General features: G+C 40.1%; 1 protein-coding gene across 9 annotated transcripts in view; it reads left to right on the forward strand.

Annotated features, from left to right (window-relative positions):
* Window positions 1-14,615, forward strand: part of cdc42bpab (CDC42 binding protein kinase alpha (DMPK-like) b) — a 101,458-nt gene that overhangs the window by 61,987 nt on the left and 24,856 nt on the right. For all 9 annotated transcript variants that reach the window (XM_061704740.1, XM_061704744.1, XM_061704747.1 and 6 more), the window contains exons 7-17: window positions 1,334-1,534; window positions 1,646-1,787; window positions 2,004-2,113; window positions 2,213-2,292; window positions 3,764-3,942; window positions 4,412-4,534; window positions 4,669-4,802; window positions 4,936-5,057; window positions 5,725-5,845; window positions 6,125-6,235; window positions 6,882-7,129. In XM_061704740.1, coding sequence (XP_061560724.1) covers window positions 1,334-1,534; window positions 1,646-1,787; window positions 2,004-2,113; window positions 2,213-2,292; window positions 3,764-3,942; window positions 4,412-4,534; window positions 4,669-4,802; window positions 4,936-5,057; window positions 5,725-5,845; window positions 6,125-6,235; window positions 6,882-7,129 — 1,571 coding nt within the window. The remainder of the gene's footprint in view (window positions 1-1,333; window positions 1,535-1,645; window positions 1,788-2,003; window positions 2,114-2,212; window positions 2,293-3,763; window positions 3,943-4,411; window positions 4,535-4,668; window positions 4,803-4,935; window positions 5,058-5,724; window positions 5,846-6,124; window positions 6,236-6,881; window positions 7,130-14,615) is intronic.

Below are 14,615 nucleotides of genomic sequence, written 5' to 3' on the forward strand. Positions count from 1 at the left end.
CCATCTCCCGACTGCATCTCTGGACCTCAGCCACAATGATCTTTGGGTTCTTCTTTACCTCTCTCACCAAGGCTCTTCCTCAGTTTGGCCGTACGGCCAGCTGTAGGAAGGGTTCTGGTCGTCCCAAACAGCTTCCATTTAAGGCTTATGTAGGGCACTGTGCTCTTAGGAACCTTAAGTGCAGCAGAAACAAATAAACCCTGAGATGGCAGCAGAAATGTTTTTTGTAACCTTGGCCATAGCTGTGCCTTGCCACAATTCTGTGTCTGAGCTCTTCAGGCAGTTCCTTTGACCTCATGATTCTCATTTTCTGTGACATGCACTGTGAGCTGTAAGGTCTTCTATAGATGGGGGGGGTGGCTTTCCTATTCAAGTCCAATCAGTATAATCAAACACAGCTGGACTCCAATGAAGGTGTTGAACAATTTTAAGGATGATCAGAAGAAATGGACAGCACCCGAGTTAAATATGAGTGTCACAGCAAAGGGTCTGAATACTTATGGCTATGTGATATTTAAGTTTTTCCTTTTTAATAAATCAGCAAAAATTAGGTTTTTTTTTCCTGTCGATGTGGGCGGCTGTGTGTACAGTAATGAGGAAAAAAATGTACTTGAATGATTTTAACAAATGGCTGCAATATAACCAAGAGTGAAAAATTTAAGGGGGTTTGAAAACTTTGCGTACCCACGGTATTTATCATGCTGCTGCTGTTGGTGGTGGTGGTGTTTGAGCATCCGAATGCATGCTCTATTCAAATGGAGTCGAGGGTGTTAGGTACGCCGATGAGAGTACACATCCGACGCTACAGGTAGGTCGGCTCTTGTAGTCGGGATGCTGCTGCTGTTGCCACCTTTGGTCAGGATTAATAGAATGTCCATTATTTACAATGGGAAAATTTGGTTCAAGATTAAAGTAAATTTTTTTCTGTGGCACAACTAAAAATTGCAATGGAATTGTGGAATGTAGTACAATTGTCCTGGGATGGAATACCAGTTAACAGAGCCAATGCCAAGCAGCTCTCATCAACAGTGGTTATACAACTAAATATTAGCTCAGTGTTTCACATGTAGGGAAAATATTCCAAAATCTTTCAGTTTTATTGTAAATGTTCGGCTTTCTAAAGAAAAATGAAAAGTAGACTGTTCTAAAAAGAAATCTACTTTTCATTTTTCTTTACTCTCTGTAAAGGAAAAACTATTATTTTTTAATTTTGACCTTTAGTCACCTTTTTAAGAGACTGACTGCCACTATTCTGATCATAGTTAACAGTATGTTAAGTTTGGTACTTCTTTGTATGGGGCTTTTAGTCATTGACTTGTGTTGCTCATTCTAGGTCCAGTCCTCTGTGGCTGTGGGGACCCCAGACTATATTTCCCCAGAAATCCTCCAGGCCATGGAAGATGGGAAGGGCAAGTATGGACCTGAGTGTGATTGGTGGTCCCTGGGTGTCTGTATGTATGAAATGCTGTATGGAGAGACACCCTTCTATGCAGAGTCCCTTGTGGAAACATATGGCAAAATTATGAACCACAAGGTGAGCTGATGTGACAAGACACCACTTTGTGCGCTATTTATGTTGACCTAAACCCTTTAATTCATTGAAATGGTGCTGTTTTTACCTCAAACATCATGTATGTTTTTACAGGAGCGATTCCAGTTCCCACAACAGATAACAGATTTAGTTTCAGAGGAAGCAAAAGATCTCATACGTCGGCTCATTTGCAGTCGAGCGTACCGAATAGGACAGAATGGGATTGAAGACTTCAAGCAGCATCCATTTTTCTCTGGTACAAGCTATTTCTAAAGTAGAACATGAAAATTTGCTAGCAATCCTGAGTAACTTTAACCAACTAATATGCTGCCTGTTGTAGAGCACAAATAGATCACATAAATCAATCTTTCTTGGAAAGTGAAATTTCAGCATTGTTGAGTAAAGTAATAATTTCCACATTTTCAGTGTTCTTGAAGTTTATTGTGTTAAGTGTGACCTCTTTAATGCACAGGCATTGACTGGGACAATATTCGCTTGTGTGAGGCCCCTTACATCCCTGAGGTCAGCAGTCCCACAGATACCTCCAACTTTGATGTGGATGATGACTCTCTCAAGAACTCAGTAAGTGTATCAGTCGTCTCTAAGACAATGAAATTGTTACTTGATGACTGCATGATTTCATGCCTTCTGTCATGTATTCATTACCTTTTTTTTCTACAGGAGACCATGCCGCCTCCCTCTCACACTGCCTTTTCTGGCCACCATTTGCCCTTTGTTGGCTTCACCTACACCAGTAAATGGTAAGTTAACAAGTGAAATCAATTAATTTAAAACACAAGTTAAAAGTGTGGCTAGATAAGAGGCTAAATAGGGAAAAAACCTTAAATCCCGAATAAACTGATGTTCACATTCTCACTAAAGTTCTATTCGTGGCAAAGCCATTCTTATCTTTTCAAGGCTCAGAGATCATAGTCTTTTGCTTTTGCACCCTTTCTATTCTCCCCATCACTCTGTAACTTGAGCTCTTTCTACTCTGTTTTGCGTAATGTCGCTGTTACCAGTCCACCATTCTGCCTTAAAGGTTTTACATGACTCTGACTGTACTTATAAGGATGAAGTTCACTAGTTTAATCTTTCCAAGTATATAAATCAGGTGCGGCGAACTTTACGTTGAATAACTGTGGTGGCCATGAACAGTATCAATTCATGCTTTTTAGTAATATATTATTGTCCCAGTCAGTGTGCAAATTATTGTTTCAACAAATGAAGGCAGGGACTTTTCGTCATTTACACCAGAGGTGCAAGGGCGGCAATCGTTTGCCAGCCGAAAGTGCCCTAATTTCACATCTCAGGGAGCCACACCCTCTGACTCTCATGTGAAAGTCTGACTGTTCAGAGTCACAGAGAACACTTTTAGTCCCTGTGATTTCTTTCCTATTGATAACTTGGATGGCTTTACAGCATTGAACAATAAAAGTGCATTTTTGTTGGTTTATATGTATTTTGCTTCAAAAAAGCAAAGTTCAGCCTCTTTTCACTCAGAAAAGCTACTGTAACATGATGAATCAGCTGTTGTGATGAAATATTTATATATGAATAAATAAATAAAGCTGGAATACATTGTCAAATTTATTTTAACTTCTCTTAGCATCTTGTGACTTTTAACCTATCGAGTTGTTACTGTGGTGTCTACATTAAACTTCTCCATAAACTTGCCACTCAAAACTGATCAGTTAATATCTATGGTAGCAGCAACCAGTGCAGTTCCTTCAGTAGGTTTAGTTACTTAATACTTACTATACTTACAGTGGGGCAAAAAAATATTTAGTCCGCCACCAATTGTGCAAGTTCTCCCACTTAAAAAGATGAGAGAGGCCTGTCATTTTCATAATTGGTATACCTCACCTATGAGAGACAAAATGAAGGGTGAAGAGATCGGCTCAGCGACTTATGACATGAAAGCCGATCAGCATAAAATGCTAATTATCGGCCGATACCGATAACACCGATCGGATCGGCGTAAAGTCTAGTTTAAAGGGAGGAGAAGTCTGTGGATTAGTGGACAGAGAATTATCACTTGGAAATGGAAAGAACGTCAAGACAAATTTTCATTTACTGAATATTATAATGGTTAGCGAAAACACCACGTAGTGTGGGGTGGGGTGGGGGGGGGGGGTGGGGGGTTAGGGCGAATAGGATTTGTAGGCACTTCATTCTGTTGTGTTTGAAAGGGCTCTACATAATTAATTTCACAATTTTCTTCCTCCTAAGCACAATCTCTGATAGGGGTTGCCTGCAGCAGCTGTCAGTTGAAGCAGGCAAGGCGGTTCAGGATAAACTGGACACAGATGTCCAGCGCAGCCTTGAGGACAGCCTAGCCATAGAGGCCTACGAGAGGAGGATCCACCGCTTGGAACAGGAGAAACTGGAGCTGAACCGCAAAGTTCAAGGTGAGGGAGGAGGTCATACTACTACTAAAATGTGCGTTTGTGTGTACATATATATACATATACACACACACACACACACATATATATATATATATATATATATATATATATATATATATATATATACATATATATATACATATATATGTGTATGTGTGTGTGTGTGTGTGTGTGTGTGTGTGTGTGTGTGTGTATATATATATATATATATATATATATATATATATATATATATATATATATATATATATATATATATATATATATATATATATATATATATATATATATATATATATATATATATATATATATATATATATATATATATATATATATATATATATATATATATATATATATATATATATATATATATATATCTCGGAGCATAATGCTGTGTTAATGAGTGTTTATTTGTTACAGAAGTTAGTTCTGAAGAATGTTGAAGGATATATTGACATTGCAGATTTGACTCAGACGGTTCAAGCACATCAGCACCCAACTAGTGAAGGCCCTTTGAGTGCAAACAAGGAGGTGGAGATCAGGAGTTTAAAGACCGAAATTGACATCCTCAAGAAACAAATCGCTGGTAGGACTTCTATTTCTGATTTCTATCTTGCTAATGTCAGCCGTACAGAAATGCAATCTTGTAATGGAGCAAGTATGGTGTTTTGGGATGTGTTTCCATTATTAGTTTAGTGTCTGACTGTGTGTGTATGACAGATTCAGGCCAATTGGAAAAACAATTTGAAGATGTGACGATGGCTCGTCGAGAACTAGAGGACTCGTCCAAACATATTAAGATGTTAGAGAAACAAATAAAGAGTCTCACAAGGGATAAGGATGACCTGCTGAAGGTACTACCACAGTTTAATGGCGTTTAACATTAGCAGCATTATTGTTCAGATGAGCCACTTCCAACAGTATTCAGTAAGACTTTATTGCCATAAAATGCTTCATATATTGTTTACATTTCTTGCTTGTGGCCAGGACCTTGTGGAATCCGATGAGAAGATTAAGTCGCAGTCAAAGGATCTGAAAGAAGCTCAAAGCCAGAGAAAACTGGCCATGCATGAGTTTTCTGAACTCAACAAGGGTCTCTCAGACCTCAGGTAGAGCCTCACATTAAACAGACTTAACATCCACTTACATGAGACCGCTTTTAATTGAAAACAGTTGTTTACATGACAACAGCATTTTTAGCCTGAAAATACAGTTCTTAAAGTGGAAATTATGGCATTGTTACCATTTTCATGTCAGCACTTTCAAGTGTCAACATACAGCAGGAGATTATGTGAAAATTAAAAATGACATGAGTTTTTGAAACAGCAATGGTAGAACACAGAACTCACTGTTCGTAATGGTAGTGCTTACATTTCCTGCAATGCTACTGTCCAGCATAGAAACATAGTCCAAGTCACATGATGCGCACATGTTGGCGTACATGCATTGTTTCTTTACGTGCCGATGACAACTGCTGGCAAACTTTTCAAAAGCATTAATTTTACTAGGTTGTTGTGTAAGAGTATGTGGTTTATAATTTATACTCTTCCAACAATCCCTAATCAAGTTGGGAACAAATATAAAAATGTATTTATGGTTAACAGTGGTTATTAAATTACACATTGTTTCAGCAGAGTATTGTTTTAATTTTACATTACGGATGTTCAGAGGATTGTATTTTTTAACAAATAAGCACTAGTTTGATTGGTTTGTCTCCTAATTTTTTTCTTACTTTTAACCTTTATCATTAACTACATATTCTGACCAAACTCACAGGTCGGAAAAGCAGCATCTATCTCGCCAGCTGCGTGACAAGGTGGAGGAAATGGAGAGTCACAATCAGAAAATTGAGGCTCTGCGCCTTGAGGTTCGAAAGGCTGAGAAAGCCAGGAAAGAGGTAGAGTGGACTCCCCGTGGTTGCTAGCACCTGATCCTTTCTTTACACTTCTTGGTGCACAATTCCATCATAATTCTCTTGAGAAAATCTAAGAATATTTGTAAATACCACAATGATGATAGAAATAGATTTTGGTCACAATCCCAATACTCCATCAGTTATTTGACGTGTTTTTTGATAGATTTTCTTTCATGTGTAGATTGTGTGTGTTGGTAATGTATGAGCAGATTGTACTTTTCGAAGTCCTTGACAGAAATGAATGTGTAACCATGTTATCAGATGGAGAATCAGATGGAGGAGCGCACAGCAGAAGCGCTTAAGGAGAGGAAGCTGAAAGAACGTAATGAGCAGCACAGCCGACAACTGGAGGAGGAGCTGGAAAGGCTGAAGGTAATAGTGCTAAACATAATCCATCACGTCTGCACATTCTTGAAAGGCTATATGCTCAATATATCAATCATTGTGATTTTTCATACTCAACTTTTGGTGTCTTCCATCATTTCTTAAAATCCTAGCACCTTATATAATGTTTTCTGTTTTCTATTGCATTGTATGGCATGGTAATGGAAAATTTTATGAAAAATAATACATTCTAAACCTTATCTGACCTGTTTTGTAAGTCATGTAAAATATCTCTTTCAGTGCTGTGCCAGGACTTTCCATTGTTTTTTAGTGCATCACAGCAGGGATTTGTTTGTCTCGCTCATACTGAGGATACTTTGCAGTAAAATGAGTTGTGGAAAAATCTACCAGTACAATTGATGACATCCACTTGGGATTTCAAAAATTTCTGATACGTGTCCAAATTTTGGGGGGCATTTTGTAGACTCCAGACGATATTGTGAATGGATGTGTAAAGGTCAAAATACTTTTTAAAGCTTAGAATCGAATAAAATTCCAACAACCAATTTCAGAATGCTTCAGCCCATGTTAACGTTAGTTAAAAAGTTAATCATCTGATGTTTCACTGTCAAATTGTTTCAGCTCATCTCAGATTGTTCAGACTCCATCTTATTCATCGCTCCATCCCTTTCAGGTGAAACAAGTTGGCTCATTTGCTGCCCCAGCATCATCTGACCAATCCCAGGAGATGGGACGTCTGCGGGGTGACCTGGAGAAGAAGACCCACCTGTATGAGGAGGAACTGGCACGTCGGGAGGCACAACACAGCACTGAGTTGAAGGCTTTGCGTAAGGAGCTACGTGACGCAGAGAGCCAGCAGCTTGGCGTGCAGAAAGAAATCCTGGTGCTCAAAGACAAGCTGGAGAAGACTCGAAGAGAGAGGTGTTTCATCATTTTCTTATTTTCCATATTTTCCATTTTGACTGTCCTTGGATTTATTACCTCTATATTTAAGTGACAACATTGTAGCAGTCATGGCCACCTTTTTCGTGTCATGACAGTTTACTGGCTTTGCAGCAGCTCTGTATATGTTGTCTCTTTCAGTGATGAATACAAGCGATATTTACATATATTACATATATATCATGTGTCTGGTAAATGGGCATTAATTGCAATGTGTCATACTTTTCAAATCTCAGGGGGAATAAGGCTCTAAATATTCTTGTCGTGTGGATTGTCACTCGAAGTCACACACATGCAAGCAAGGGAGAGTAAACTGTGTAAAGCAATTTATTTTAAATACCCAACTTTCGTCCAATTCAGTGGTTCTGAAAACTTTTTTACAGGAAGTACGACCAAAAGAAACTTAGCTCTCCAGGTACCACCGTAATGACCCACGTTAGAAGACAGTAGCAAAGTAGGCCTAATTCTTCATCAAAAATTAGACATTTTATTCCCAAAAGGTATTTTTAATCTTATTGTAAGATACTGTTCTAATGTGCAGTTTGAACATTGCACTTAAATATCCATCCATACGTCCATTTTCTGTACTGCTTCACTAGGGTTGCAGATGAGCTGATGCCTATCCATTTAAAATAAATAAATAAAAAAATAAAATAAAAAAAATACAATTAAAATGTAGTGTACATTAAGGATCAGCAAAAACCTAACTTAAATAAGTTTGAAAATCGTTATTAAAGATTAAATGCAAATGTATTGTCCTATAAAGCTAAACACAATTGAACTGTACTGAGGCAGTGATTGTTTCCAGTCCACTTGAGTAGCCAGCACACCACTAATGGTACCGTCTCAAACCACGTTTTGAGAATCAGTGAGGATGTTTTCATTTTGGCTTCTACTGTGCCATTTGTCAGGATGAGTGGAGTGATCCATTTTAAATGAATCATACGTTTAATAAAGCTGCTAATCTCAGATCAGATGATTTCAAAACAGCGTGCAGCGAGACACTTCACTGCAATGTCAGGTTGAATGCCATCGTTCACATTGGCAAAGTGTAGGAGTATACAGTGGGCACCGAAAGTATTTAGACCCCCCAAAAATGTTCACTGTTATATTGCTGCCATTTGCTAAAATAATTTAAGTTCATTTTTTTCCCTCATTAATGTACACACAGCACCCCATATTGGCAGAAAAAAAACTGAATTGTTGAAATTTTTGCAGATTTATTAAAAAAGAAAAACTTAAATATCACATTGTCATAGCGAAGGGTCTGAATACTTATGGCTGTCATATATTGAATTCGGGTGCTGTCCATTTCTTCTGATCATCCTTGAGATGGTTCTACACCTTCATTGGAGTCCAGATGTGTTTGATTATACTGATTGGACTTGATTAGGAAAGCCACAGACCCGTCTATGTAAGACCTTACAGCTCACAGTGCATGTCAGAGCAAATGAGAATCATGAGGTCAAAGGAACTGCCTGAAGAGCTTGGAGATAGAATTGTAGCAAGGCACAGTTCTGGACAAGGTTACAAAAAAATTCTGCTGCACTTACGGTTCCTAAGAGCACAGTGGCCTCCATAATCCTTAAATGGAAGACATTTGGGACGGCCAGAACCCTTCGTAGAGCTGGCTGTCCGGCCAAACTTAGCAATCGGGGGAGAAGAGCCTTTGTGAGAGAGGTAAAGAAGAACCCAAAGATCTCTATGGCTGAGCTCCGGAGATGCAGTCTGTTCTAGAAAATCAACCATCACTGCAGCCCTCCACCAGTCGGGGCTTTATGGCAGAGTGGCCCGACGGAAGCCTCTCCTCAGTGCAAGACACATGAAAGCCTGCATGGAGTTTACTTAAAAACACCTGAAGGACTCCAAGATGGTGAGAAATAAGATTCTCTGGTATGATGAGACCAGGATAGAACTTTTTGGCCTTAATTCTAAGCGGTCTGGGTGGAGAAAACCAGGCACTGCTCATCACCTGTCCAATACAGTCCCAATGGTGGTGGCAGCATCATGCTGTGGGGGTGTTTTTAAGCTGGAGGGACAGGATGACTGGTTGCAAACGAAGGAAAGATGAATGCGGCCAAGTACAGGGATATCCTGGACGAAAACCTTCTCCATAGTGCTCGGGACCGGACTGGGCCGAAGGGTCAACTTCCAACCAGATAAAATAACGAAGGAGTGGCTTCAGAACAACTCAGTGACTGTTCTTGAATGGCCCAGCCAGATGCCTGGCTTAAACCCCATTGAACATTTCTGGAGAGACCTGAAAATGGCTGTCCACCAACGTTCACCATCCAACTGACAGAACTGGAGAGGATCTGCAAGGAGGAATGGCAGAGGATCCCCAAATCCAGGTGTGAAAAACTTGTTGCATCATTCCCAATAAGATGCATGGCTGTATTAGTTCAAAAGAGTGCTTCGAATAAATACTGAGCAAAGGGTCTGAATACTTACAGCTGTGTAATATTTCAGTTTTTCTTTTTTAATAAATCTTCAAAAAATTTCAACAATTGTTTTTTTTCTGTCAATATGGGGTGCTGTGTGTACATTAATGAGGTAAAAAATGAACTTAAATTATTTTAGCAAATGGCTGCAATATAACGGAGTGAAAAATTTCAGGGTGTCTGAATACGTTGCGTACCCACTGTACATGACTTCAGCTAGCAGCCTCTCATTTTGATCTACGCTGATGGGGACGCTACTGTCAACAAATGTAAGTTGTAGGAGTCCCATTCTTAAGTTATGAGTACGTAGGCTAGGCATGTACACAATATTGTGATCGAGTTGCCAATAACCTTGAAAATAATTGCATCTAAAGAAATGTATTTGAAAATAATTATTCACTGTGGTATGTCTTAGCCATAGTAGGGACTCAGAGACAGGTTATCCCACTGTGAGGACTTTTACTAACTGTTGTTTTTGAGGGAGGTTCTTTTGGGTGTTTTAAACTTAAAATACACAGTTGTATCAAGTTCTAAATTTTACGTCACGTACTAGCCGGATACTTACTATTACCACTACTACTGTACTTACTATTTATCTTTTATATATGTTGTTTGAGCATCGCCATCGCGATGTACGCGTGGGGGATATTCACATCGCAGGGTCTGCTATGATGTTGGTGTACTGTAATATACAGTGGATCAACTGTAATATTAAGTGACCAGCAGAGAGACCATGCTCAAAGATTAAAAGATTCTACACGTGCTACATTTCCTATTTCGCTCTGGAAAATGAAACTCGGCAGGCAAGTGTCAGCTTAGTGAGTGTGCGAGGTGCATTCATGGACACTGCGTAAATGGGAATGAATGTGTTCTTTTGTAATACAGTACATATTTATAAAAATGGCAGCCAGTGCTGCTGGGAATGCAAAGTTATCAGTGTCCTTTCACCATCATTCCTATCATACTCCTCATTTTAAAAAGCTCCATTTTTTTCTCATGTTTTTGAGATTTGAGTGAGAAAGCTGCAGCTGGCAACAATGAGGAAATTAAATGCCTGTATTTTGAGGGTAATAGCTCGCCAGCAACATTGGGTGCGGGGGAGTACAGTATGAACTAGTTTGTTTTTGGACCGGTGTTAATTCAAAATTTTGAATTATGAACTGAACTTGTTCATCTTTGGAACAATGAGCTAAACGTTGGCCTAGTTTGCGTAGAATCTTCGCAACACTGATCCTGCATTATTTCACATCGCAGTATATATCCCAAGTTTGCAATATTGTGCAGCTATGTGTATAGTATACAACCCCAACGTTGTGGGACGTTGTGTTAAACAAAATAAAAACAGAATACAATGATTTGCAAATCATGTTTAATCTATATTTGATTAAATACACTACAAAGACAAGATATTTAATGTTCAAACTGATAAACTTTATTGCTTTAAGCAAATAATCATTAACTTAGAATTTTATGGCTGCAACACGTTCCAAAAAAAGCTGGGACAGGTGGCAAAAAAGACTGAGAAAGTTGAGGAATGCTCATCAAACACCTGTTTGGAACATCCCACAGGTGAACAGGCTAATTGGGAACAGGTGGGTGCCATGATTGGGTATAAAATGAACTTCCCTGAATTGCTCAGTCATTCACAAGCAAAGATGAGGCGAGGTTCACCTCTTTTTGAACAAGTGTGTGAGGAAAATAGTCGAACAGTTTAAGGACAATGTTCCTCAACGTACAATTGCAAGGAATTTAGGGATTTCATCATCTACGGTCCATATCGTCATCAAAAGGTTCAGAGAATCTGGAGAAATCACTGCATGCAAGCGGCAAGGCCGAAAACCAACATTGAATGCCTGTGACCTTCGATCCCTCAGGCGGCACTGCATCAAAAACTGACATCAATGTGTAAAGGATATCATCACATGGGCTCAGGAACACTTCAGAAAACCAATGTCAGTAAATACAGTTCGGCGCTACATCCGTAAGTGCAACTTGAAACTCTACTATGCAAAGCAAAAGCCATTTAGCAACAACACCCAGAAACGCCGCCGGCTTCTCTGGGACCGAGCTCATATAAGATGGACTGATGCAAAGTGGAAAAGTGTTCTGTGGTCCGACGAGTCCAAAGAACATCAAAAACATCAAATTGTTTTTGGAAATTGTGGACGTCGTGTCCTCTGGGGCAGAGGAAAAGAACCATCCAGATTGTTATAGACGCAAAGTTCAAAAGCCAACATCTGTGATGGTATGGGGTTGTGTTAGTGCCAATGGCATGGGTATCTTACACAGCTGTGAAGGCACCATTAATGCTGAAAGGTACATACAGGTTTTGGAGAAATATATGCTGCCGTCCAAGCAACGTCTCTTTCATGGACGCCCCTGCTTATTTCAGCAAGTCAATGCCAAACCACAGTCTGCACGTGTTAAAACAGCGTGGCTTCGTAGTAAAAGAGTGCGGGTAGTAGACTGGCCTGCCTGAAGTCCAGACCTGTCTCCCATTGAAAATGTGTGGCGCATTATGAAGCGGAAAATACGACAATGGAGACCCCGGACTGTTGAACAGCTGAAGCTGAACATCAAGCAAGAATGGGAAAGAATTCCACCTACAAAGCTTCAACAATTAGTGTCCTCAGTTCCCAAATGTTTTTTGAATGTTGTTAAAAGAAATGTTTATGTAACACAGTGGTAAACATGACCCTGTCCCAGCTTTTTTTTGGAACGTTTTGCAGCCATAAAATTCTAAGTTAATGATTTTTTGCTAAAAACAATCAAGTTTATCAGATTGAACATGAAATGTTTTCTTTTTGGTGTATTGAATTAAATATATGTTGAACATGATTTGCAAATTATTATATTCTGGTTTTATTTATGTTTAACACAACGTCCCAACTTCATTGGAATTTGGGTTGTATGTGTATATACCTGCGCTGAGGGTCATTATCTTGTTGGATGGTGACCCCTCAGCCTTGTCTGAGGGCCTGAGCACTCTGGAGAAGGTGTTCGTCCAGTGTGTGTATACATACACACACACACACACACACACACACACACACACTTGGCCGCATTCATCTTTCCTTCGATTGCAGCCAGTCGTCCTGTCCCTGCAACTGAAAAACACCCCCACAGCATGATGCTGGCACCACCATACTTCACGGTTGGGACTGTATTGGACAGGTGATGAGCAGTGCCTGGTTTTCTCCACACATACCACTTAGAATTAAAGCCAAAAAGTTCTATCGTGGTCTCATCAGACCAGATAATCTTATTTCTCACCATCTTGGAGTCTTTCAGATGTTTTTTAGTAAACTCCATGCAGGCTTTCATGTGTCTTGCACTGAGGAGAGGCTTCCGTCGGGCCACTCTGCCATAAACTGGTGGAGGGGTGCAGTGATGGTTGACTTTCTAGAACCTTCTCACATCTCCCAACTTGATCTCTGGAAATCAGCCACGGTGATCTTTTGGTTCTTCTTTACCTCTCTCACCAAGGCTCTTCTCGCCCGATTGCTCAGTTTGGCCGGCCGGCCAGCTCTAGGAAGGGTTCTGGTCGTCCCAAACGTCTTCCGTTTAAGGATTATGGAGGCCACTGTGCTCTTAGGAACCTTAAGTGCAGCAGACTTTTTTTGGTAAACTTTGCCAGATCTGTGCCTTGCCACAATTCTGTATCTGAGCTCTTCAGGCAGTTCCTTTGACCTCATGATTCTCATTTGCTCTGACATGCACTGTGAGCTGTAAGGTCTTATATCGACAGGTGTGTGGCTTTCCTAATCAAGTCCAATCAGTATAATCAAACACAGCTGGACTCCAATGAAGGTGTAGAACCATCTCAAGGATGATAAGAAGAAATGGACGGCACCCGAGTTCAACAGCAAAGGGTCTGAATACTTTGGGCTGTGTGATAGTTGTTTTTTTTTTTTGACACAAATTTCGACAATTCCGTTTTTCCCCCGTCAATATGGGGTGCTGTCTGTCCATGAATGAGGGGAAAAAATGAACTGAAATGATTTTAGCGAATGACTGCAATATATTTTAGCAAATCACAAAAATTTAAGGGTGTCTGAATACCTTCCGTACCCACAGTACATGTGTGTGTGTGTGTGTGTGTATATATATATTTACATGTATATATGCATGTATATGTTGATATATGTATGTATATATTTGTGTAAATACGTGTATATATATATGGATGTGTACATACATGTGTATATATGTATATGTCTGTGTGCATACACATGTGTGTATATATACATGTACGTGTGTGTGTGTGTGTGTGTGTGTGTGTGTGTGTGTGTACACATTCATCTTCCGTTCCGCTTATCCTCACTAGAGCCCATCCCAGCAATCTTCGGGCAAGAGGCGGGGTACACCCTGAACTGGTCGCCAGCCAATCGCAGGGCACATAAAAACAACCAACCATTTGCACTCACATTCACACCTACGGGAAATTTAGGGTCTTCAATTAACCTAGCCTGCATGTTTTGGGGATGTGGGAGGAAACCGGAGTGCCCAGAGAAAACCCACGCAGGCACGGGGAGAACATGCAAACTTCACACTGGGGGGGGCAGGATTTGAACCCAGGATTTGGCCCATTCCTCCATGCAGATCTCCTTTTCAGTGATGTTTTGGGGCAGTCACTGGGAAACACAAACTTTAAACTCCCTCCAAAGATTTTCTATGGGGTTAAGATCTGGAGACTGGCTAGGCCACTCCAGGACCTTGAAATGCTTCTTACAAAGCCACTCCTTCGTTGCCCGGCGGTGTGTTTGGGATCATTGTCATGCTGAAAGACCGAGCCACGTTTCATCTTCCATGCCCTTGCTGATGGAAATAGGTTTTCACTCAAAATCTCACGATACGTGGCCCCATTAATTCTTTCCTTTACACGGACCAGTCGTCCTTGTCCCTTTGCAGAAAAACAGCCCTAAAGCATGATGTTTCCTCCCCCATGCTTCACAGTAGGTATAGTATTCTTTGCAGAAAAACAGCCCTAAAGCATGATGTTTCCTCCCCCATGCTTCACAGTA

The sequence above is a fragment of the Phycodurus eques genome, chromosome 18 (genome assembly GCF_024500275.1).
Source record: "Phycodurus eques isolate BA_2022a chromosome 18, UOR_Pequ_1.1, whole genome shotgun sequence".
Classification (NCBI taxonomy): domain Eukaryota; kingdom Metazoa; phylum Chordata; class Actinopteri; order Syngnathiformes; family Syngnathidae; genus Phycodurus; species Phycodurus eques.